The 26528-nt window shown below is 42.6% G+C and overlaps 2 protein-coding genes across 8 annotated transcripts in view; both read left to right on the top strand.

Annotated features, from left to right (window-relative positions):
• The window catches only part of LPCAT2 (lysophosphatidylcholine acyltransferase 2), a 34451-nt gene extending 33648 nt beyond the window's left edge, over positions 1-803 (top strand). Inside the window, exon 14 of the mRNA XM_039352370.1 lies at positions 512-803. Coding sequence (XP_039208304.1) covers positions 512-735 — 224 coding nt within the window. The 3' untranslated portion in view covers positions 736-803. The remainder of the gene's footprint in view (positions 1-511) is intronic.
• Positions 804-9634: 8831 nt separating this feature from the next.
• SLC6A2 (solute carrier family 6 member 2) overlaps positions 9635-26528 on the top strand; it is a 38417-nt gene continuing 21523 nt past the window's right edge. For 4 of the 7 annotated variants that reach the window (XM_039352366.1, XM_039352368.1, XM_039352362.1 and 1 more), the window contains exons 1-4: positions 9635-10162; positions 12479-12795; positions 21534-21665; positions 22425-22656. In XM_039352366.1, the coding sequence (XP_039208300.1) occupies positions 12486-12795; positions 21534-21665; positions 22425-22656 (674 nt within the window). In that variant the 5' untranslated portion in view covers positions 9635-10162; positions 12479-12485. Of the gene's footprint in view, positions 10163-11800; positions 11958-12273; positions 12796-21533; positions 21666-22424; positions 22657-26528 lie in introns of those variants that run through there. The other 3 variants (XM_039352364.1, XM_039352365.1, XM_039352363.1) reach the window with 3 other exon arrangements.

The raw sequence follows: 26528 nt of genomic DNA, 5'->3' as shown, positions 1-26528 counted from the left end.
CGTTATGAAGCACCCACAACTTCTGGAGGAGAGTTGTTCCATTGATTAATTGTTCTCACTGTCAGAAAATTTCTCCTTAGCTCTAGGTTGCTTCTCTCCTTGATGAGCTTCCATCCATTGCTTCTTGTCCTGCTTTCAGGCACTTTGGAGAATAGCTTGACTCCCTCTTCTTTGTGGCAGCCTCTCAAATATTGGAATACTGCTATTGTGTCACCCCTGGTCCTTCTTTTCAATAAACTAGATAAGAGGCAGCATAGCCCACAGCTGTATAACTGGCAGGGCAAGGGATCCAGAAGAGACCCTCTCTAGTTTCGCCAGCTGTAAAGGAGACGGGGGAAGATTTTTATTTTCAGACCTGCAAAGTTCTGTCAACGTAGCCTCCCAATAAAGTTGACTTGGCTCAACTGTGATTCCTATCTGGTTTACCCCACGAGTTGCCTTCTCCTGGTTTAGTGTGAACCTCAGACCAGCCCCATGATTTAAATAATGTTGTTCATTCTTTTATTTTTAGAAGAGTTCAAGGATTTTGCTGAGAAGCATCCTGAATACGCCAAGCTGTTTACAACGTATCTTGAGCTTCAACGCTGCCAGCTGTTGACAGAGGCGGAATTCACTTCCGGGGAAGTCACCCCTATCACCTCTTCTTCTGAAACAACTCCGGTGCCAAGGAACAAAGTCTGCCCCCAACCGACTGAAGACGAGCATTCAAATATTTCAGATAAAAAAGAAGACTGAACCTCAAAAGCCTAATATATACATTTATTTAAGCCACAGAAGGATTCCTTTTTATTAAATCCAAATCTTGGTGGGAATACATATATATATATATATATATATATATATATATATATATATATATATATATATATATAGGTCTTTGGTTGTTCGGGTTTTCTCCCGCGTAAAATTGGAAGTGTCTTGGCGACGTTTCGACGAAGTCCCATTCGTCATCTTCAGGCTGGTGTTTTTAGCTTCGTGCTTCGAGCAGCAATGTTTGAGCATTGCTGCTCAAAGCAAGAAGCTGAAAGCACCAGCCTGAAGATGACGAATGGGACTTCGTCGAAACGTCGCCAAGACACTTCCAATTTTACGTGGGAGAAAACCCGAACAACAAAGACCTACATATATATATATATATATATATATATATATATATATATATATATATATATATATATATATATATATATATATATATTTAAGCCGGACCGAGTAGAGCAAAATTTTGCTTTCGGAATATATGCATTCATACACTGTATGTCGAGAAGTATTTTTCAATAAATAAATTTGGGGAAATGGTTTGCTACTTGTACTGCATTTGTGCTGATTCTGTTCCAGAAGAATTGACGTCAAGATGAAATTGGAAGGGAAAAAACACCAAATCAGAAACACCTTTTCTAACACATTTCATTCAAAGGCAACATTTCTGTGAGTTGCAGCTTGGAGTTTTGAATAATGACAATGAATAATGATGAGGAATCCTATGAAGAATAGTTAAGGGAACCAGGTATGTCTAGCCTATCAAAGAGAAGGATTAAGTGGTAAGATTAGCGAGATTAGCAAAAATGTTTCAAAATATGTCCAGTAACTCTTGGAAGTGCAATCAAAAACCAGGCATGTACTATCATCTTTGGTGGACGTGCCCTAAAGCAAAACAAATTTGGACAAAAATACATACTTGGCCAGAAATGATGTTAAAAAAAAACATGTAGACTTTAAACTGGGGCTATTATTAGGTATATTATTGGGAAAATATGACAAAGAAAGTGTATATATTTAATGTTGCATGTATTAACAGCAGCAAGAATTGTATTTGGTCGGTATTGGAAAAATGAAGAAACACCATCTGAAGAAGTGATAATCGAGAAATACTGGACTGCTCAGAAATGGATAGACTTACACTGAAGATTAAAGAAAAAGAAGACCCAGAATATTTTCAAATATGGGATGTATTTTATCAATGGCCGGAAAAATGGGGTAGAGAATAGGGATTTAATGTGTATTATTAAGTAAAAAAATAGACCCAGACAACACGCTGTTGACCAAGCACTTATAAATTGTAAATGTAGAAAACTAATACAATGTTATTTAAAAGGAGAGAGAGAGAGAGAGAGATTAAGGAGGACATTATAACTATCTTCCAGTACATAAGGGACTATGACAAAGTAGAGGGGACTGACTTATTGTCCAACACACTATAGGGCAGGACAAAAAGTCATGGATTGAAGCTTGTCAAAGAGAGATCCAATCCAGAATAAAGGAGAAATTTCCTGACAGTAACAACAAGTAATCAAAGGAATAGCTTGCCTGCTAGAGTTGTGGTTGCTCCATCACTGGAGGTTTATAAAAATAAATTGGACAATCGTGATGGGGTTGGAATAAGGGCTTAGCAGGCGTTATCCTGCTTATCTTCTGAAACCAGCCAAGACTAGATAAGCAGTTTTACTACCTGTCTAAAACTCTGCACGATTACTACGAGCCAACTTCATTTATCACCTGAAGCTATTTAAGAAATAATCAATTAGCCAATAAATCATCATTGGCTGAGTCATAAACCTCTGCTTTCTGCAACTTTTAGCAAGGTGCAAAGGAAAAAGGGAAACGAATGCAAGTTGCATCTTGATGTTGATGTAATTAATGTGGCCCAGAAGATTCTCATCCCTGAACTAGAAGCTTTTAGGCCCGATGTCATGATGGAGAATGAAATATCCTGCATCTATCTTGAGGGAACTGATTTAATTATCCCCCATCAGCAGAATATGGGTCTGAATGCTTAAGAGAAGTGAGGGACCATTGCCCTCTCGTGGCCATTTAACTGGAATTGTGCCTGTTAGTTTCCCCATTTTTTTAAAAAAAATATCAGTACAGTACAGTAGAAGTCTTGAAGACTAAGAGACAGATCATCATGAAGAAAATCTATGTGATCACTAAGAGTCATATATGACTTGATGGTACAGAATCAGATGTGTTCAGGGCAGATTATCCATCTTAAGATCAACCTTAAGATGATTCTTTGCTACATCTCCACTCTTCCTGGAGATGGAGAAGACAGCTCAAACCCCCACTGTACCACTCACTGCTGCATTTGGGATTGCTCACCATAACAAGCAAAGTCTTACATTTTGGCAGGAAAAATCAAAGGCACAAGTACAGACTGGGCAAGACCTGGCTTAAAAACAGCCACTGTGAGAGGGACCTTGGAGTCCTAGTGGACGATCACTTGACCATGACCCAGCCGTGTGCAGCAGCAGCCAGAAAAGCTAATACAATCCTGGGTTGTATAAACAGAGGCATAGAATCAAGATCGCATGAGGTATTAGTACCGCTTTATAAAACCCTAGTGAGGCCACACCTGGAATACTGCAGCCAATTTTGGTCACCATGTCACAAAAAAAGATGTTGAGAGTTTGGAAAAAATTCAGAGAAGAGCAACTAAAATGATCAAAGGCCTGGAGACTAAAACATACGAGGAACAGTTGCAGGACTTGGGTTTGACTAGTCTAAAGAAAAGAAGAAATAGAGGAGACATGATAGCAGTGTTCTGGTATTTGCGAGGCTGCCACAAAGAAGAGGGGCTCATGTTATTCTCCAAAGCACCAGAGTGAAGGACGAGAAACAATGGTTGGAAACTGATCAAAGAGAGAAGCAACCTGGAATTAGGGAGAAACTTCCTGACAGTGAGGACAATCAACCAGTGGAACAGCTTTGCCTCCAGAAATCGTAGGTGCTCCATCACTGGAGGTTTTTAAGAAAAGATTAGACATTCACCTGTCTGAGATGATATAGGTTCTCCTGCTTGAGCAAGGGGTTGGATTAGAAGACCTCCAAGGTCCCTTCCAGCTCTATTCTATATATATAGCTACTGGGCTGATTAAAACTGGGACTGTCTACTCTGCTTTGGAGTTGGGGAATGGAAGCTGAAATGTATGAAGAACAGTCGCAGGAATTGGGTATGTCTAGTTTAATGAAAAGAAGAACTAGGGGCGACAGGATAGCTGTCTTCTAATTTCTAAGGGGCTGCCACAAAGATTTGGATTTTTGAGATGTCCATATGTCCATAGAGAAGTTCCTTCAAGGCTCAATTGTCCATCCAGAATATTAACCTATCCAAATCAATTTTGAGGTCAGGTTTTCAGAGCTGCTTAAGCAAAAAATAAGCAATTGCTGTTTAAGTGACTGTTGCAAAAATGTGAGATACGCCAGCTTTGGACACTCTGATCTAAATTGTTCAGGCTTTGTGGGTTTCCATGCTAGACTTCATCTAAGATGGTAATATACACAAGTCTTTCAACTGCACTAGGTAGGGAGATCTCAAAAGTTCAGGACTGGTACATTAGTCCTCAACTAATGACCACAATTGAGCCCTAAAATTATGTCGCTAAGAGAGACATTCATTAAGTGATTTTTGCTCCATTTCAGAACCTTTCTTGCCATAGAGGTTAAGTGAAGCACTGCAGTTGTTGTTGGTAACCTATTAATTAGTAAATCTGGCTTCTCCATTGACTTTGCTTGTCAGAAGGTCACAAAAATGGATCACGTGACCCCGGGACACTAAGACTGTCATAAACATGAATCAGTTGCTAAGCATATGAATTCTGATAACGTGACGAATGGCATGCTGCAACAGTGGTGTGAAAAATGGTCCTAAGTCACTTTTTTCAGTGCTGTTGTAACTTTTGAGCAATCACTAAATGAATGGTTGCCATTCCAGGATTACCTGTATTGTTCAGGCTGTATTATGACCTTCAAACTGAAAAAAAAAATCTGAGATCTGCTTGATTTATAGGACTATTCTTATGTTCTTCCATTAATTACAACCCTTTAAGACAAGGCAAACCATATCTTAATGCAGGGGTGTCAAACTGCTGGCCTGCGGGGTGGACGCGTCACGACGAAACCGTGCCCACCCCATTGTCAGCAATGGGGAAAAAGCTCCGATACATCGCGCGATGTCACAAGTTTGACATGTCTGTCTTAATGTGATCCACAAACCAGGAAGATGGTCTCTTCCTTGTTGTACTGAACATTCTCATTTCTTAGGCCCACTACATTTGCAATGACTTTTCCTTCTGACTCTTTTTCTGATCATCCATCCACCTTAATCTAACATAAACCAAGATTTCTTTGGCTCAGTTGTACTACTCCTCAGTCCTCTGTGTATTTCCCAAAAGGGTAGTATCTTGGTTCCCCATCAGCCCTAAGGACACAGTTGTCCACCTGAATCCTATAAAGCATCTCAACTCTCTAATTCAATTGCACTCCCTTCATTTGGCCACAGCCCCCACCGATCATCAAGGAGAATCAAGACGTCTGTTTAGAAATAATCAAATATTATTAAAATATCGGTCCTAGCCCAAGTTGACAAATGGCTTACTCATCATAACCTTGGATGGTGAATTTCCAGCTTCTTTCTCAGCCTTGATGGGCTTAATTCAATCAACCTGAGAAGAAACAATTTACTTGCTGCTCTCCAGGAGACAGATATGACTGGCATGGCTACCGTTGAGGAGAAGAGCATAAAAAATAAAAAAAACAAAATGCAACAATTTGTTCTGTGTTTAGTTTTAAAGGTGGGCAGCATCTCGTCTTCAACTCAACTTTGAAAGCAAGGATGGAGTTCAAACAGTGGAAACAACAAAGGTGCCTTCCCTGTTTCAGAAAACAATGACATGGAAAAGATCAGAAGCTGGAGATGTCAAAGAGAAGAGGGAATAGGTGATCTCACCTGCCTTTGGCTCTGCCTCTATTCTCCTGTTGCTTCATCTCCACCCATGACTGGTATGGAGACCCCAATAAAGGATCCCAATGGAATATGGTCCTTGGCCAAAGAAGAGATTTCTTCCATGGTGGTCTTTTCACTTTCATCCAGAACTTTACCACCCAATCAATCATCCTTCTTGTTGCCTTGATTCCATCACAGAGAGACACAACCACAGAATCACAAATATGAAATTGCTTTCCTATCTACTCTCGCTCCCTTCTTAAACTGTTCAGCTTGACTTTGTTCCAACTTTGTATTTTGCAATAATAACTTGATTCTTTCATATTGATTTTTGTTGTTCAACAGCCAAAGACTTTCAAATCCCCAAGAACCTTCCTTCCTTCCTTTCTTTCTTCCTTCCTTCCTTCCTTCCTTCCTTCCTTCCTTCCTTCCTTCCTTCCTTCCTTCTTTCCTTCCTTCCTTTCCCTCCCTCCCTTCCTCCCTCCCTTTTTCTATGAAACAGGCTTCTTTATAGATGAACCTACTCTTGAAACATGGCAACTTTAAGATGTGTGGACTTCATCTCGCAGGATTCCCAGCCAATCTACACATCTTAAAGTTGTCCAGTTAGGAAAACTTCTCTACAATGTCTTCTTCTGAATGTCAATTTGTGAAGAACCAAATTTACTGTTTGATCCCTATTTTTCTACTCCAAGTGATGGAAAAAGCTGGTATTCGTCCACTGCAAACTTCTCCCTCACTTTGCACCATGCCAGATGGCTCTTTCTGGTCCCTGGGCTGACCTGAAAACCTCACTGAAGCTTTTCTTTGAAATGTCACGAATGATAGAACACCAAGGATCCTCAAGAAGCTGAATAGCCAGAGAGAGAAACCACACACTGACAAAATAACAAGTGCAAAAATAAAAAAAAAATCATTTTATTTCCAGGGAGTGGAAGAGCAGTTTCAAAAATGCAAGAGAAACAATTCAATCCTGTTTTAAAGAGAAGGATCAAGGAAGAGAAAATGATAAATCGTCTCAATTTGATGAAGGGTTCATGGTGCAAAATGTGCACGTTGCGTTAAAATAGATTGTAGGAAACTAGACTGTAGGAAACTCAAGGAAGCTATGCAGAATTCTGAGTCTCTCCCGTTCTTTCATCAAGAACCTTGTCCTTCATCCAAGAGTCAACATATGGATGACAGCAAAGATCCTCACACCACAAACATCTTTGTCAGCCAAGGGCCATGTTTTCCATTAGGCACGTCTTTTTTACAAAACGGCACCAACTTCTTTTAAAAAAGAAAAGTTATGCCCAAGAGGTTGGGCTGAAAATAAGCCATCTTCCCCCATCTTACAAAACTTGATGTCATGCCTTAATAGATCCCTTCTGTTGATGTTTTTTTGCAGGAAACAATCTCTGCACCAATCCTTGATAGAGGAGGGTAAAATTTGTCACTTACAGCCAAATCACCCTTCCCCCCCCCCAATAACTTTGATTCTCTGCAATTTGTTAGCACTGTATTTCCACCCTCCCTCTAATTCAGGAAAAAGTCAAGTGCCCAACTTTCATGTTTTGTTCCCATTGTTAACATATGTTCAAACATTATAAATAGGACAAACAAGTGCTTAACTTTCTGATTCAATTCAGAAAGTCAGTTTGATTTGGAAATTCAGTGAAGTTTCAGTCCAAATCTCCAGAGTTTTGCATAGCTCATAGTCCACTGTAGATGTTTGCAAGGAAGTCCATATTTCTTAGCACTGATCTCAGTTTTGTTCTGCTCCAAATGCATAAATTAAAGGAGTTAAATAATTATCTACCTACCTACCTACCTACCTACCTACCTACCTACCTACCTACCTATCTATCTATCTATCTATCTATCTATCCATCCATCCATCCATCCATCCATCCATCCATCCATCCTGATTTTTGTTTTGGCACAAATGGTAAAAATTCCACCCCAAGGGAACATCATTTCTTATCATGTGCTATTTGTATCAAATGGAGGGGGGTCTCATTCATTTTAAAGTTTCTTCTAACTCTTAAGAATTAGTGTTTAAACAGCTGCTACCTTTGTAGCCAAAAGCTAGTTGACTTTATCACCCCTGGCATTTAATGTTTGCAGAGCAATGCAGCAGGTCTTGTTAGATTAAAATGATTTCTTGGATCTGTATCCCTGTTGGGATTTTATTTGATCTTTCAGCCTTTGAGCATCCAAAATTATGAAAGTGTTTTCAATCATTTCAACCTCATTCGTCCGAGTAAAGAGAGAGCGCGTGGTAGAGATGGAAAACACAAAGGCATATTGCAGATTGTGGAAATGGTTGTGGTTGAGGCTTCCAAGGGTTTCATCATCAACATGTTCTTGAGGAGAAGCATTGGGGTAGGACAATCAAAAAACAAGGGAGTTGTGAGTTGGCCAAGAGATTAAGATTTCTCCATTTTCCCTCTCGCAACTATGTACTCTTTGTACAGTCTTAAGTTGTCGATCCCTCCTAAGCAGTTGAAGATGAATCATAATGATCCACATCCAAACTGTGGTCAACCTTGAAATGGTGAGAAGAATGAGCTAAGAATAATTGCAATAGCCCTGAGCAGTTATATTAAGTTTTGGAAAAAGAAAAAAGCTCCTTGTTCCCATTCTATACATGTAAATGGAACATAAATCATTGACACCACTGAGAGTCACCCAGGTTGATTTGCTGTTCAGGAAGCTTTACAACCTCTAGCATTGTCCCTCTAGTAAAGCAAGATGACTTGGTGGACGATGCTAGATGGCACCAATTAGGTGGGCCTGCCTCCATTTTCACTCCTGAGTGTGAAGCAGGGGGTGTAACAGAAGGTGCTGCTGGTGTCTTTGAAAGTTGTTCTCGCACAAAGTGCTCTAAGTTTCAGGAGAGTTTCCACTTTCCAAGAGTGAGTATTATGTCAGAGCTTTAGGGACTGAGCCTCGGTTCATGTCATGCTTTGTTTACAGTACTCCTTAATTAACCTATAGGATCACTCAGCATCCATCAGGGCTTCCAACTTCTGGCCATTCATGATTGGTGTCACTGACTGGAATTTAATTTCTGAAGTAACAATAATTGATTAGATTGCCTGCAAAGCAGGTAGACAGAGGCACCTGATAACAGCTTGCTCAGAAATTAGAACATTTCTTGTTAGTGTTTGTTATCTTTTTGAAATTGAATATCTCTTTTTTGAATTCATCTATCTATCTATCTATCTATCTATCTATCTATCTATCTATCTATCTATCTATCTATCTACCTATCTATCTATCTACCCATCTACCTACCTACCTTCATCCATCTATCATCCATCATTCATGTATTATCTACTATCTATCAGTCCATCAATCCATCCATCCATCATCCATCCATTCATCTATTATCTCTCTCTCCTATCTACCTCCCTCCCTCCCTCTCTAGCATCCATGTATTATCTCTCTCTTATCTGTCTGTCCGTCCATCCATCCATCCATCCATCCATCCATCCATCCATCACATTTATATGGCTACCGATTTCACAAGAAGCAGCAAACAACATTTAATTAAAAAAAAAACAATAACAAAGGGTCCCCCCTTAAAGATACTTAGAAAGTCACTAAAGACCCAGATCTTCTCCCAGGCCGCCTGGCAGATTGGGCACACATTTTTCTCCTTTTTTGTATGATTCTTTTCCCCAGCCCCCAACCCCCAGACTGAATGCATAGCATCTGTTATTTATTTTATTTTATTCTCCTGGATTTTTCTTGGCAAAAGTGCCCAGAGTTGGTTGAAGTTGGTCGCTCTTTAAATCTCTGCCCCTAAATGTAAATAAGTAAATAAGCCAACAAATGAAACTCTTGTCAAACCCGATTAGGGGCAATGTGGTCCTGACAGATTCAAGATTAAGCCTGCTTTGGGGATGGGTGGGTGAGAGCAAATCCAATTGAGGACTTTTTTTTTTTTTTGTACCTTCAGGGGGCAGCTGATATTACATTTACCAGCCTGCTGTGTTCTCCCACCCAGAAGCTCAGGGGAAAACAAAGCAGAGAGATTCATTCCTAACCAAAAGAAACCAAGGAAAGAATTCCAAGAAGTCTAGAAGCCAAGTTCTTTTTTTCCCCCGTTCTTTCTTCTTCCCATGCCTTGAAAATCAGATGTACCTGCCTTCAGGAGAAGCAGAAAAGAGAATCAGCTGTTCAAGGCTAAAACCTTCTTTGGAAGAAGCTTTGCTGCAGGGCAGAACATCTGTGAAGCTTTATCAATCCAGTAATTCAATCATGGAGAGAGGTTTAAAACGCTCCTCCGGTGCCTTGCCTACAGTCTCTTCCTGGTCCTGAGGAAGAAGAAGAAGAAGAAGACCTTTCAGAAAGGACTGAGCATCCTTGTGCTTTCTGCCTCCCCCATCTCCAGCTGGGGGAATGGACCAATTCTCTAGCATCTCCTGAAAAAAGTGGAACAGACTAACGGTGAGTCTTTGTTAAAGATTTCTCTTTGGTGTTGTCAGGAAAGGTAAGTGAGGTTGGGATCTTGTTGGCGATGCCAACAAGAAAGTTCTCAGTAAGAACAGGCGGAAGAGACCAGAGGGTGGCCGAAACCACAGACAGTGGTTGGGTGTTTCCGTGTGTGTTTGCACACACAGGTGTGAGCAATTGATGAACAGTTTTCAGCTCACAGCCAGCCGGACTGCCAACATTTCTACAAAAATGACCTTAGTCGTAATTTTTCACGAGGGTTTGCAGCTTGTTTTAGTCTCTTAGGCATTTCTGGACTACACACCTGTGTATGTGTGCAGTTACTAAAGACACTTTAGCCAGCCTGTCCCCAATTGATTCACCAGAAAGAAAAGAGAATGAAATTCAGATTAGTTTATTTGAAAGTGAAACCTGGGTAACATGCTAAACCACATTCTGATCACTCCACAAGCTATATGTGTATATCTATATATCTATATTTGTTTTCTGAGGTTTTCGTGGGTGTTTGTATGTAGGTCTTTGGTTATTCGGGTTTTCTCCCACGTAAAATTGGAAATGTCTTGGCGATGTTTCGACAAAGTCCCATTCGTCATCTTCAGGCTGGTGTTTTCGGCTTCGTGCTTCTAGGAGCACGAAGCCGAAAACACCAGCCTGAAGATGACGAATGGGACTTTGTCGAAACATCGCCAAGACACTTCCAATTTTACGCGGGAGAAAACCCGAATAACCAAAGACCTACATCTCTCTCTCTCTCTATATATATATATATATATAGAGAGAGAGAGTGATGCTTGAGTGTTGATCATAGTAAGACAAAAATTGATCCTGTTGAGATAACCTTTAGGTTTAAAAAACAATTTTAGTGGGAAAAACGTTTTGCATCCATCATTAAACCTGATGGTAGAAAGAAAGAAAGAAAGAAAGGAAGGAAGGAAGGAAAGAAGGAAGGAAGGAAGAAAGAAAGAAAGAAAGAAAGAAAGAAAGAAAGACAAATCTAATGACTACACTGACTTTAAGGAATGCAGGAATACACTTTTTTAAAAAAAAAAATATTATCAGTAAAGTTGGTTTCACTGTTTCTTGCCCCTTGATCCAGGTGAATCTGGAGCTATTTGGGCTCTGTTCTTGTATTGTTTTCTGACTTGTATATATAGAAAACATGTGAATGATAGTTTACAGCTCAGGTTGGGAAATTATTTCATTATACAATTGCAAATTTCGGCACTCTGTGAATTTCTGCAGGACAGATTCTGTCTAGGAGAGAAAGGAACAGCACCAACATACCTGGCAGGCTGGCAGAATTAATTCCAGGTGACTTAAAGCCGCACCTAAATTCTAGATTATGAATCGGATTATAGCAATTTGGGCACACAAGCCTCCCATTGAAAATGAAATCCCGCATTTGCCCCCCTCCTGCAGCCCTGGAGAATTTACCAATACCAGAATTTTGCTTTGCCAAAAGTTTGGCTTCGGTTCGGATTCTGAAACTTTTAAAATCAGGACCCTTTCGTTGTCCCTGTTGGTGCACTTCCACGCTTGTCTATATATAAATGGAAAGGGCCCATTCAGGATCCAGGAAATAATCTTGGACTTCCGAGAGCCGGCCCAGAGTTTCTGCTGCGGGAGCTCTTCGAAAAGAAATCTTTTGGGATCTCTTTGGAAAGCCAAGTCCTGGCTAGCAGCTGCCCGATCCCGCGCGCCGAAGTTTTAAGTGCCATGAAGACATAGAGCCGCAGCGACGGGTGGGCGCCGCGTAGAACCCGCCACGCTTGTTGAGATTGGAGCAACGGTGTGTGTGTGTGTGTGTGTGTGTGTGTGTGTGTGTGTGTGTGTGTGTGTGTGTGTGTGTGTGTGTGTGTGTGTGTGTGTGTGTGTGTGTGTGTGTTAGACCTGGATAGCACCGTCGCGACTCCGTCCCCCCAAGTCTGAAGGACCTTCTGTCTTGGTTAAGAGGAGAAGAGCAGAAGAAGGGGGTCAACTCCGCCTCGGCTCTTGATTTTGGGGAGAAAGAAGTGACCGACCTGGAAAGCCCCCCCGGGAAGCCCCCTCCCCGGGGTCGGGTGGTGGTCTGCGGGGGGGGCGGACCTGCGGGGCGGGCGCTCCTCCGACCCGAAGCTTCTGCTGGCCCCGCGCCCTCCTCCCTTTGGCGGCGCGTCTTTGCGCCGCGCTCTTGGAGAGGGTGTCCGGCGCAGTGTCTCCAGCGCCTCCTGGTTCGCTCGCCTGCCTGCCTGCCTGCCTGCCTGCCTGTCTGCCTAGCCTTTCTCCTCCGCTGACTTGCTCTCTTTTCCCCCACCCCCGTCGCACCTCCAGAGTGAAGATGATCAAGCCCCTGGTCCAGCCGGAGGAGCGCAGCTCGGCCGGGGCGCCTTCTACTCTGCCGCCGCCGCCGTCGCCTCCCGTCAAGAAAGACGTGGAGCTCCTTCTGGTGAAGGAGCAGAACGGGGTGCAATACACCAGCAGCCACCTCCTGGACCACGCCGCTCCCGGCTACAGCTCCGCCGGCGCCCCGCTGCAGGAGCGCGAGACTTGGGGTAAAAAGATCGACTTTCTGCTCTCCGTGGTGGGTTTCTCGGTGGACCTGGCCAACGTCTGGCGCTTCCCTTACCTCTGCTACAAAAACGGAGGAGGTAAGTCACAAGGCACCCGAGTTCAGTCAGCGAGGGGTGGGGGAGACCTCATCGGCTGCCTTCCCCACCCCCAAACCTGTCGGTATATCCCATCCTCTCCACCTCAATGGGGAAGACGGAAGGAAGAATAAGGGAAGATGGCCATCCGGCTTCCCTTTGGCCCTTGGTGTTCTTGGTTTAGGAAGACGGGTGTGTATGGGTGTGTTTGGCACACCTGGGAGTCAGATCCCACTCTCCTTGGGAGGGATATGCCACCAGGAGGCTTTGAGCAAAGTTATAGTTTCCATTTGTGACTTCTCGCCTCTGGAGAGCTGGGCTGAAGATCCAGAAATGGCAGCCTGGTTTGAAGGAACTTTGCTTCCAAGAAGAGAAATCCACAAGGATTTCATTATTTAGATCGCTACAGCTCTAAACTCATCACCTGCCTCACCAGGACAAGTTTAAAAGCTCAGCTAGACTTTATTTCTGATTTCCTTCCCAGCTTCTTTTGCCAACCTCAAAGCAAAGCTCAGATCAAAGGCAACTTCGTACACTTCCTGCTCTGGCTAGCTAGACTCCTCTTGAAATGCATGCAGAGATGGTGATAGACTGCTACTGAGCATAGAAGCTCCAATCATTGTCACTCAGCTGCTTCTCTCCCCCTTGCAGGTCTCCTGGTGCACTTTTTGTATTGTTTTGCTTTTTTTTGTACAGTCCAGATTTTCAGTGGTCTTCTACTTTGGTGGCAACAGAAGCAACCAGGTTTGTCTCTGCTTGTTTTGCCCTGAAGTGTGTTCAAAAGTAGCTTTGTCCCAGAAGGGAAGCAGAAGGAGGATTGTGATCCTAACTGCTTCCATATTGTAATCTGGCATGAATTTTGTGAATGTGGTAAGCTTTGTCGACTCTGTTTAAAGACACTTCCTTCTTCTGTCGCCTGGGGAGAGAACATTGTAGACCTCTTCTAAGAAAGCTCAAGGTTTTTGGGGGGCCACCTTCAGGATAATCGCTCCAGAAAATGAGTTAGAACAATGCCCATCTTGAACCATCCAGTTGGAATTCCCAAGGTTTCCAGCCAGCCTGGCTAAAATTTGGGATTGGTTGGAAATTGCTGCGTTGGGGAAGTTGGGCTCCAGCAATGAACACACACACACACACACACACACACACACACACACACACATACACACACACGCACAAAGAAACCAACCTTCCCCAGTTCAAGGTTATACAGCAACCAGGGTTTTTTTTGTTTTCAAGGGCACAACCACTTGGAAAATAAAGACTGGTATTGAAAAAAAAAAAGCTTGGAATGGTCCTTTGGTTAAGAAGAAACTGGATTTTGCTATTTATTACAGCTGTAGTAGAAGACTGAGGGATTTAGTTCACCACAGTGGCTCCAGAAAAACCAAAGAGAACTATGAAAAACTTCCTTCTGGAATCCTGGAGTTTTAGTACATTTTATTTATCGATGTAGAAAATACAGACTAAATGGACTGGTGTTTGGTCATACAGCTTCTGATGTTCCTTCCTGCGTTCTCATGTACACTCACGTTAAGCCTGGCCCCTCTCCATAGGTTTGTCCCTCCTAGGGTCCTTGCCTGTGGTTAGCTTCTCCTTGAATTGTTCCAGAATGAACAATTGGTATAAAGAGCGATGTCCCTATTGTTAAATCTGACTTTCCTTCTTTGGCATCTGTTCTGAGTCACAATGGCCCAATGGTCTGGTCGGGATTTCTAGAGGTGCCACTGTTGATGGACAAGCTGATGGGTTGTCTCATCCGGCTTTGCAGCCAGACCTTTTAGGTGTCACCAGCAAGTGGGGAGGCCATTCTAAAATCCAGGTTCTGCAGGAAAACTAGAGTTGGTTTGACTTTCAGGTTCTGCTTGGATTTTCTGGGTTGGTCTTGCCATGCTACATAGGGATATATCCCAAGTTAAAATAAGTTGAAATGAAGGAGCAAATAGGAAGACACCAAAACAGAAGGAGGTAGAAGCTTGTCAAATCAGAAAGAGAGAGAGAGAGACAGACAGAGACAGAGACAGAGAGAGAGAAAAAACACACAGCAAAAGGCAGACAGAGAGAGAGAGATGGAAAGATAGATAGATAGATAGATAGATAGATAGATAGATAGATAGACAGACAGACAGAGAGAGACAGAGCAAAAGATTGAGAAAGAGAGAGGGAGAGAGAGAAAGAAAAAGATAGCAAAAGATTGAGAGAGAGAGAGAGACAGCAAAATATTGAGAGGGGAAGAGAGAGAGAGAGAAAAAGAGAAAAAGAGAAAAAAGACAGAAAGAGAAAGAGAGCAAAAGATTGAGAGAGAAAGAAAAGAACAGCAAAAGATTGAGAAAGAGAGCAAAAGATAGATAGATAGATAGATAGATAGATAGATAGATAGATAGATAGATAGATAGATAGATAGATAGACAGACTCCTGAGCCACCAGATGTTTTATTTCAAGGATGGGAAGAAGTGACTGAAACTGGCACAACTGGAGGCATTGGCAAATCAGCAAGCCTTTTTGTCTCCTTTTCTAGGCCTAGCAGTGTGGAATGTGGGATTCTGACCCCAAACATTTCACAGTTCTTTTCCTTAATGTCTTCCATCTTCTTCTCCAATCAAACAGTGGAGCTCGGTGTGTTCTCCTCTGTTCTATCCTCAAGCTTGGAGAGAAGGTGGTCCTTAAACTATCTCTGGGAAGGTGATGGGCATGACAGGAGCTCAGGCAACAAAGTCCTCGTGGAGAAAGGAGATTCGGGGGAGCTTGCAGCTAGAAGAAGGTCCGAGTCCATGTCTTCCAATTCACTCAGATAGGTCCATCTTCTGATCACATTGATGCCAAGTCATGTGACCTCACCTCCAAGATAGGTGAGATGAACAGTTTTAAAGTTCTACTGAAATCATGCCAGCTTGAAGAGATGTGGATTTTGGAACCACTTTGTGGTCTCTTAAGGTGGTTCCAGAAATGGTCTGGAGATGGATGAGAGCTACAGTCTTGTGACTGAGGCCAAACTCTAGAGCAGGGGTTCCCAACTGGAAGTGCTTGAACCCCCTGGAGGTATGAGATGATATTCCAAGGGGTGCGAAAAGTTGGGTTTTCAAAATTAAAGTGTGCATGCATAATTCATTGCCGTTATTTTCAACTTTTGTAAGGGGTGCGAGACTATATCAGAAGTGTTCTAGGGGTGCGGGGTATAGAAAAGGCTGGGAGCTGCTGTCCTGGAGGATTAAACCTGCTGTTGACAGGCTCTCATCCACAAGGTACCTGGAGGGACACCATCTGTAGGCCTTGTTGTGCACCTGCTCTCTGTTGGTGGACCAGAGAGTTTGGCAAACAGAGAAGATTAGACAGGCTTTCTATTTTATGGTGCTTGGATGGCTTAGTTACCTGGTGATAATCGAATGTAGGTAATAAGGAACATTGATAGCAAATGAAGCGGAACATAGATTTGTGAAATTGGTGGCTAGCTCCAAAAACTTTGCAGAATGTAGATGCACATTGACCGATTAGCTGGGCAAACCTTGAAACTAAACCTAAAAAAATGCAGGTTGTGTGTGTGTGTGTGTGTGTGTGCCAAAAAAAGACATTTGTGTTCTCAAAACTTTGATGGCAGCTTTAGAGCTGTAGAACAGAGGTCCCCAATCTTTTGGGCACCAGGGACCGGTTCCACGGAGAGAGGTTTTTCCGCAGACCAGAGAGTGTGTGGTTTTGTGTGCTGCCTGCATCCTGTGGATTGGGCTTTGCTTATTTGTGCGGACCAGTTGCTGGCATGCCGTGGCTCAGTACTGGTCCACGGACCAGGGGTTGGGGACCCCTGTTGTAGAGATCACCTGGTGTTAGCTGTTGATACAACCAGATTTATTTCTGATATTTTGCCAATTGCACAACATCTGGTGAACCTCCTGTTATTTAATTGGGATCTAATGGATGGATATTGTTTGCTTTCACTGAACCTGACTCTCATGTAGTTGAGATCTGCACTCACACACCCATACCCAGCCACAGATATGTATGTATGTATGTATGTATGTATGTATATATGTATGTGTCTTTATGTGTGTGTATGTATGTGTCTTTGTGTGTGTGTTATATATATTATATATATAATGTAGGTCTTTGGTTATTCGGGTTTTCTCCCGCATAAAATTAGAAGTGTCTTGGCTTGCCCACGAAAACCTCAGAAAACAAATATATATATATGTGTGTGTGTGTGTGTGTGTGTGTGTGTGTGTCTTTATGTGTGTGTGTGTGTGTGTGTGTGTGTGTGTGTGTATCAGACCACAACTACAGAGTCAGGTTCAGTGAAAACCAATTATTCTTAATTAAGAAGTCATGTTCTGTTCAATGGGATCTACTTCTAGATATCTAGTTACACAAAGGGATAACCTTAGTATCTCTTTAACTCAGGAATTGTTTCCTTGAAGACGTCATTTACAGTATGCCTTGTCTACTGATGCTGATCTGGGACTGAAGTTTCTCACTTTAAATACAACCCTGTTCCACAACAGTACATATATATGTGAAGAAGAGATAGGGAGAAACATCAGACTCCAATCAGTTTATTTACGTTTATTTTATGAAACAGCTCCCCCCCCCGATCTGGAATCCTTCAGGTGTGTTAGAATCATCACTGCGGGAGAATATCAAAGGACCTATCGCTCTCTGTGTGCACCATGTACCTATTATGGGCAGTGGTGGGTGCCAGTTTGCACCAGTTTGGCAGAACCGGTAGCTCATTTTTTGTTGCCCAGGCTCAGAATGGACTTCCGGAAGCGGCATCCACACAGAGAACCGGTTGTTCACCTATTTGAATCCCACCACTGATAATGAGCTGCTAGAATAACTTTGGGAGCCTATGTCTACCCACATACATCTTGTATATGTGTAAAGCTCCAGACCACAAGGTGGAGCACCGAATCTTTTCTAAAAATAAATATTTATGCACCCAGCAATTGAAAAAGTCCAAGCTACTCGACAACGTGGTTGCTCTGCTAAAAGAGATGCTTCAGCTACTAACAATGTTCTTTTACAACTCTGAGAAAAAGATGAGACATTGCTTAGAGGCAAAGCATTCAGATTTCACCTTCCCAAAGTAAACCATCTATTAATTATAATTAAAAGCAGGTTCCCCCATCACTTGTAAACCACTCACTGCTGGCTTGTTTCGGATCTGGCTTAGTTCCTGTATAGAGAGAACCACTGTGGTTTGTTTATGGTTTAGTGATATATATGTACCTTATTCATATTCCTGTGATTAAAAAAAATCATGGCTTAGTTCAAAGGTAAGAATTCATAATATTTCTTAAGAGCTGATTTCTAAGATTTGGCCAGATATTCAGCCATCGCTGAAGCCTACGAAATCTTGAAAGCTGCCTCTTCTCTCTTCACACACAAAAATACGAATTTAAGCTGGAGAAAGAACAAATGAATGTTTGTGTTCTCCTTTTTTTGTGGGGAGATCCCCAAGCGCTCTTCCCAAATGTTGAGGTGTGGAGGAAAACGCTCTCTTTGTGCACAGTTTTGCTTCTTCAGGTTAGAGCTCACAAATGAATGCTTTGATGTCCAGTCACGTGGTTTTTAAAAACAAGAGGAGGAAGCGCTGGGCAAAACACATAAGGGAGGATCAAAGCAAAGCAGCTGGATGTAATTTGCATCTTTGCAAGACCTTTTTCTAATGCAGCAAGTGTAGGAGTGTGAATCAAGGAAGCGAAATAGGATATTAAATTATTGCACCTTAGACATACGAGATAGAGAATCACAGGGCTGGAAGGGACCATGGATATTTTCTGCCACAGGGCTTTTCAACCTTTTCACCCATTGTGCCACTTTTAGGATATGGCAACATCCGAGTACCACCAGTCACCTAGCAAGGTGTCAAAAACTTGACCCCCCCCCCCAAAAAAAGGAAAAAAGTGATAAAATACAGGTAGTCCTTGACTTACAACAGTTTGCTTAGTGACTGCTCGAAGTTACAATGGCACTGAAAAAAGTGCCCCCCAAGCCACAGCCGAGCAAGACACCTGCCTGCCTGCCTGCCCAGCCGTGTTCTTACTCCTGTCCGAGGTTTTCATTGTTGTAAGCATTTCTGTTGAGGATTGGCAGTGGGGGTGGGGTGGGGGGTGTTTGTTTTTTATTCCCCTCGTCTGTTGGGTGATTGCAGCAGGTTTTGGTCACTTCACATGACCATGGGACACTGTGACCATCATAAATATGAATCAGTTGCCAAGCATCTGAATGTAAATCACAAGAGCCTGGAGATGCTGCAACATTCCAGCTGATCTGCACTTCTTCTGGGCTCAGCAGAAGTGCCAGGATCAGTGCTGCTTTCCAGCTGATTGGTGCTTCTTCAGGGCTCAGCAGAAGCACCAAGATCAGCACCGAGCTCCAGCTGGAGCCTGGCGCTGATCCTGGTGCTTCTGCTGAGCCCGGACACCCATGCAGCTCCAGCCATCTCTCGCTCAGGCTTGTGCAGTGCTGCCACCGGTTCAGCTCATTCCCCTCCCCCGCTACCACTTTTCTAGGATGGTCATGTACCACTTGCCAGGTGCCAATGTACCACAGGTGGTACCCGCACCACTGGTTGAAAAGCCCTGTTCTAGTCCAACCCCCTATCCAAGGCAGGAGTTCTTATACCATCCTTGACAAATGGTTGGCCAGTCTGTTTTTGAAAACCTCCAGTGATGGAGCACCCACAACTTCTTGAAACAAGCTGTTCCACTGGCTAGTTGTTCTTACTGTCAGAAATTTCTCCTTAATTGCAGGCTGAATGTCCCTCTTTCAAGCTTCCACCCATTATTTCTCGTCCTGCCCTCAGATGCTTTAGAGAACAAATCAACTCCCTCTTCCCTGTGACAGCCCTTCAAGTATTGGAAAATGCTATCGGGTCTCCTCTAAGCCTAAACATACCTAGTTTCCTTAGCTGTTCATCATACAATTCATCCTGTACACCCCTGATCATCTTTGTTGCTCTTCTCTGCACTCTTTCTAGGGCCTCAACATCTATGTTTGTATTATGGTGACCAGAACTTCCTTTACTTGATACTTTCCAAACCTGGGGAACAAAAGTGGAATATCTTGGTGGCCACCCATCAAAAGATTAACCTGGTCTGACTCTTCTTAGTTTATGAGATCAACCAAGTCCAACTTATTGGGGCCTCTGAAGATGTAGATGTGATTTAGTTGATTTTTTTAAAAGCTGGAGGGGGGAAGTCTGCTGCTTTTGAATAAAAATCAGGAAAGAACTTTAAAAGACAGAAGTTTTTCAATACATAAATAAGCCACAATGGCCATCAATACTTTCTTAGAGTTTTCATCTGATTGTTCCTTTTTTTTTTTTTTGGCTTTTTTGACATCCTGCAGACTTCCTTCCTTCCTTCCTTCCTTCCTTCCTTCCTTCCTTCCTTCCTTCCTTCCTTCCTTCCTTCCTTCCTTCCTTCCTTCTTTCCCAGATTTATTTTCTTTGAACTTAAACATCTCCCATTAGCTGCAGCTACACTTTGATATTTTAATTAGCTGTATCCGGATGGGGGAATGCATTTGGTTTCCCAGGGATGCTGCTGATAAATTCACTCAGTTCAGTGCTGGAGCTATCCGTCCAGTTCAGCTGTACAGTTAAACACACACACACACACACACACACACACACACAGAGAGAGAGAGAGAGAGAGAGAGAGAGAGAGAGAGAGAGAGAGAGAGAGTCATATTCAATCCATCTGCAGAGAATGCCTTGCTCCATATCATTGTCCCCAGCCAACCTAGGACATGTGACCTACAGCCACAAAAGAGCCTTCATTCTCTCACCCTGAAGTTAGTATTTCCTGTGGCTCTAGTATCTTTGGAGTAGAGCGTTTTGCCTGTCTCCATTGATAGACTGGTGGGAATGACAATTAATAGGCAATAAGCCCTATCTGAAGAATCACAGTGGTTCTGGCTGAGTTTGCTACTGATTTTCTTTCTTTCTTTCTTTCTTTCTTTCTTTCTTTCTTTCTTTCTTTCTTTCTTTCTTTCTTTCTTTCTTTCTTTCTTCCTTTCTCCTCCTCCTCCTTCTTAAAAAAAAAGGTGCCGGAACTCACACACGTTATACAATCCGCCTTGCCTACCCTACAAGGTTCCATCCAAAAAAGGTGCCGGAATGCCGTTCTGGGCATTCTACAAGGAAAAAAAGCCAACTATCTATCTATCTATCTATCTATCTATCTATCTATCTATCTATCTATCTATCTATCTATCTATCTATCTATCTATCCATTAATTATCATTCTTTCTAATTTACCAATTCTATATCCCGTCTCTCCTCCTCCTCCTCCTCCTCCTCCTCCTCCTCCTCCTCCTCCTCTTCTTCTTCTTCTTCTTCTTCTTCTTCTTCTTCTCCTCCTCCTCCTCCTCCTCCTCCTCCTTCCCCTTCCCCTTCTCCTTCTTCTTCTGCTCCTCCTGCTCCTCCTCCTCACATACATTGGAGGAACAGCAGAACACTGTGAAAGAAGACCACCAAAGTCTGTCTTTTTTTGGGGGGGGAGGATTGATGAAGAGGTCAGGTCTAGAAAAAAACAACAACCCAACGCTGCTCTAAATTCTCTTCCTTTCTCTGTTTCTGCTTCTTTGTGATGTAAGACGAGTTTAAGAACAACCCAGACAAAGAAAATCCAACCAAATTCTTTAATGCAATCCTTCACTGAAAAAAAAAAAAGAGAGAGAGAGCTTAATGCCTAAGAATGCAAGCCAGCAGTCCTTTCATCTATATGAATTTTTGTCTTTCCAGGTGCCTTCCTCATCCCTTACAGCCTTTTCCTCATCATCGCAGGAATGCCTTTGTTTTATATGGAACTTGCTTTAGGCCAATATAATAGAGAAGGGGCTGCTACTGTATGGAAAATCTGCCCATTGTTTAAAGGTAAATCCAAAATCTTCAGCCTACCTGGGATACTGAGGACGTTTCACCTATCAGTCCATGATTAGGTTCAGGGAGATCTGAGCATTTATTTACGTACCAATAGCAGAGAATCTTGGTAGCTCAGCTTGGTAGCTTGAACTGAGGGCTGAGCACCAAGGTGCTCTCTGAGCTTGGTGGTTTTCTTGCAAACGTTTCATGACCCAACTAGAGAACATCATCAGTGCTAGGAGGGAAGGAGTTTGAGGAGTTTGAGGAGTTTGAGGAGGAGGAGGAGGAGGAGGAGGAGGAGGAGGAGGAGGAGGAGGAGGAGGAGGAGGAGGAGGAAAGGACTGTGGGGTCCTTAGTGCTGTCTGAGCTTGGTGGTTTTTTGCAAATGTTTCACGACCCAGCTAGGTAACATCATCAGTTCTAGAAGGGAGTGGGCTTTGCAGGGGGGGAGGAGGAGGAGGAGGAGGAGGAGGAGGAGGAGGAGGAGGAGGAGGAGGAGGAGGAGGAGGAGGAGGAAAGGACTGTGGGGTCCTCGGTGCTGTCTGAGCTTGGTGGTTTCCTTGCAAACATTTCACGACCCAACTAGGGAAATCATCAGTGCTAGAAGGGAAGCTATCCTGTTCCTTACACCAAACCACCATACCTTTGTGTCAGATTTGTGCCTGGTGCCAGAGAGCAACGACATTTCTTTCTAATCTTCATGAAGGAGACGATCCCAAGGACGTTCAGTGCCCGACTTCATGCACAATCTCTTTTTCTCTTTGTCTTCAGGTGTGGGCTACGCAGTGATCCTCATAGCCCTCTATGTTGGTTTCTACTACAACGTTATTATTGCCTGGTCTCTCTATTACCTGTTTGCCTCCTTCTCGACGGGGGAGCTTCCTTGGAACCATTGTAATAATCACTGGAACACCCCCAACTGCACAGACCCTAAAGTCAATAACTCTGTATTTTTCAACATTAGCGCCAAGCTCAAGAATACTCCGGCGGCTGAATTTTACGAGTAAGTCTGTGGCTTCCAAGGGATTGCGTCTCCTGTAATGCCTGGATCTATTTCAGCGCGCACACACACACACATGTATACATATGTATATATAAATGGAATGAATAAAGCGCGTTCACCAGGAGAGTTTAAAGTTAAAATACTTTAATTAAAGTATTTTACTATATTAAAAGGTTGCCAAGCTTTCGTTGGGAAAACTCCCCAACATCTTCAGGGCTGAGAGACCGTTTCTAACAAGGTGATTCAAACGGGTTCCATAGACGTCTATGGAACCCGTTTGAATCACCTTGTTAGAAACGGTCTCTCAGCCCTGAAGATGTTGGGGAGTTTTCCCAACGAAAGCTTGGCAACCTTTTAATATAGTAAAATACTTTAATTAAAGTATTTTAACTTTAAACTCTCCTGGTGAACGCACTTTATTCATTCCATTTATAATTATGCCCAGGAGTCGCATTTTCACCATCATTATTGAATATATATATATATATATATATATATATATATATATATATATATATATATATATGTGTGTGTGTGTGTGTGTGTGTGTGTGTGTGTGTGTGTATGTATGTATGTATGTATATATGTGTATACATACACAATAAAAATAAATACATACGAGCACCAGGATAATATCAAACCAGAATTTATTTAATAAAAATGCTGAGCTTTCATCAGCCAGCACTGCCAAAATCATCAGAGCATGAAAGCAAGTCAATAAGAGTCCCCGGCCGGTTTTGCGCACAGCTCCTAGATCTAGTCATCGGTCCATCCAATATCCCTAATTGTTTTACTCTTAAAAGGTGCACATTTGCTGTTCCCTTGGTGGTTTATTCACCTTTTAAGAGTAAAATAATTAGGGATATTGGATGGACTGATGACTAGATCTAGGAGCCGTGTGCAAAACTGGCCAGTATCATAAAAAGAGGACTCCCATTGACTTGCTTTTGTGCTCTGATGATGTCGGCAGTGCTGGCCGACGAAAGCTCAGCATTTTTATTAAACAAATTCTAGTTTGATATTATCCTGGTGCTCATATGTATTTATTTTTATTGCATGGCTTTATCCAGGATTCGAATTTATATACACACACACACACACATTTATATACATATATATACATATACATACATATACATGTACATATACATAGATAGATAGATAGATAGATAGATAGATAGATAGATAGATAGATAGTTTTTCAGACAGACAGTCTGATTGATTGCACCTTGGCATTTTGACTGCTATAGTGCAGTTCTACTTATAATCACTTTTGCCTTGCAGCCCCCCCAACTAGGGGCGTTAAGCAGGCTCAAGTCGCTACTGCGATGCATTACAACTTCAGATTTCTTTTTGCTGACAAGAGTTAAAGATTTTAAGTAGGAGACTAGTATAGCTTCGAATCCCATAAAAGAGATGTGGCTAGCTGATGAGGACAAATGAGTCCAAAATAGCTATACTAGTCTCCCACTTAAAAATCTTTAACTCTTGTCAGCAAAAAGAAATCTGAATATATATATATTTACCTTGAGTGTTTTTTGATGCACTCTGTCGACCCAAATATGGGAGAAAGAAATCTTCTTTCTTTTTCTTTTGCCTGTATCAGCTCAATCTAGAGCCATCCACAGGCAGCAGTCGCCAACTGCGACATTATTTACATATACATATTTTTAGATTGCTAACAAAAAATAAAGGGAGAACTGGAATAACTATTTTGAGCTTCTTAACTCTCTTCAGCCAGACATACCCTTCTGAGATTCGAACCTGGGCTTTGTGCATGTTAGGCAGCTGTATTAACCTCTAGGCCACAGGCTCTTTCTCACTTTATCAGCTGTATCAGGGAGGGAAGAGACAGGGAGAGGAGATTTACCGTGAGTGTTTTTTGATGCACCCTGTCAACCCAAATATGGGAGAAAGAAATCTTCTTTCTTTTTCTTTTGCCTGTATCACCTCATTCTAGAGCCATCCACAGGCAACAGTCACCAACTGCGACATTATTTACATATACATTTTTTTAGATTGCTAAAAAATCTATTTTTTAAAAAAATCTAAATAGTGTGGGAGAGAGTTGTGGGCCTCTTCTATCTAATCCTTGTGGCTTCCCTCCATTCCATTAAATCCCCAAGGGGAGACACCACCATGAAATGTTTCCAGGTGGATTTTGAAAGTCAGTGTTGTGTAACACAAAGCAACATCTCTCATTACCTCTAGCTATAAAGTCAGCCTGGATACCTCACAAGGAAGGACAACTCTCAACAAGCTAGCAACTCTTTCACGGGGGGGGGGGATGGGGGAGAGAGAAAACTGTCTGAGAAACTTCAAAACAAATGTATTTATATCTACCGATGCATTTATATGTCTTTCTTGGGTCTTACGTCATTTCTGGCTTGTTTGCTTTATCCAGTTTAGGTTTTTGCTTATTTTTTTTCTTTAGGACAATGCCTTGTTTGTTTGCCATGCTTTGCGGATCCCTTTCTGAAATTGAAATTTAGAAGAAAGAGAGAGCATTGAGAATGGAAGAGAGATTGCAAAGAGAGAGAGAGAGGGAGAGCTGTCCAAAAATAACAGAACGAGAAGAAATAACATATCAGGGAATAAAAATGAAGGCACTTATACAGTTTGCCATTCAAACTTACCCACCTAGTGGTGCTCCATAGTTTGCCACATGCCTTCTCGGAGGGATCCAGAAGGATGCAGATGCTCCTCAGGAATATTTTGACCTCAAAGTCTGACCTTGCTAAGTGGATGCCTGAGATCTGTAGACCTCTGTCCTTCTCTGAGTGTCTAGGTTTATTATTTCTGGCTCCATCCTAAAGACCATGATGGGAAAAACAAAGGCGGTCCAACCACGAAGGCACGTCATGTTCTTTTAAATTCTGCTTCCTGTTTAGGCTTCACTTCCTAAAGAGTAGGCTTTCAATATTGGTCACAAAGAAAAAGAGAACCCACCACGGGGAGACAATAAGAGACCGGCCCTTCTACCTCCAATAACAAAGTCTTGTTTGTCAAGGCCTCTAACATCGTTTTGATGCATTCTTGAAAGAACCCTGTTACATCTCTAGAAATACTGGAGGATTTTGTCTACCCTTAAGAGATCCTCTTAAGCAATGCCATATCACCAAGATTATTGGAGGAGGGGGCAAGAGGTCCTCTGCTCAAGATCCCTGTGTAGGGTTGGAGTCACAGTGCACAGGCCAGGAATAGCATCTTCTCAATGGCAAATTCCTACGGAGGTCCTCAATCATTCCAGGTCACGGTTATCCCAAATGCACCTTTCCAAAAGACAAGTGGACTTTCTTGGGGTTTCCCCCCCCCCTTGAAAATGTTTCACTTCCTATCCAAGAAGCTTCTTTTTCAGTGAGGAAGAAAAACTGAACAAGCTTCTTGAATGAGAAGCGAAATGTTTTCAAGGGAAAAAAAAACAACCCCAAAAATATGGGGTTTCCCCGTCCCCTTGAAAATGTTTTGCTTCTCCTCCAGGAAACTTCTCCTTCAGTGAAGAACTGAAGAAGAAACTTCTTCAATGAGAAGCAAAATATTTTCAAGGAAAAAAACCAGTGGTGGGATTCAAATAGGCCAGACATGTCAAACACAAGGCCTGGGGGCCATATGTGGCCCACAAAGTGGTTTCAGGTGGCCCGCAAAGCCATCTTGGAAACAGTGAGGGAACGGCCCCCACTACCTTGGCCCTGGCCCAGGCCAGCCAGGAGCCAATGTACAATTTTGTGGTGGCTATCTTGGCACTTGCCCTGGTGGACCATGCCTTGGCACTTGCCCCGGTCCCACCCACTTCTGCCAGAGACCCTCAGATCTGTCCCACTCCTGCCCAGGCCCCCACAGGCACCCTTGATGCAAATGATTTAGAACGCCAT

Source organism: Crotalus tigris, unplaced genomic scaffold (assembly GCF_016545835.1).
Source record: "Crotalus tigris isolate CLP2741 ecotype Arizona unplaced genomic scaffold, ASM1654583v1 scf7180000018432.44079421565:4894166, whole genome shotgun sequence".
In the NCBI taxonomy this organism is placed as follows: domain Eukaryota; kingdom Metazoa; phylum Chordata; class Lepidosauria; order Squamata; family Viperidae; genus Crotalus; species Crotalus tigris.
The sequence above is the reverse complement of the archived record's forward strand: the minus strand, read 5'-3'. Positions and strand labels throughout refer to the sequence as shown.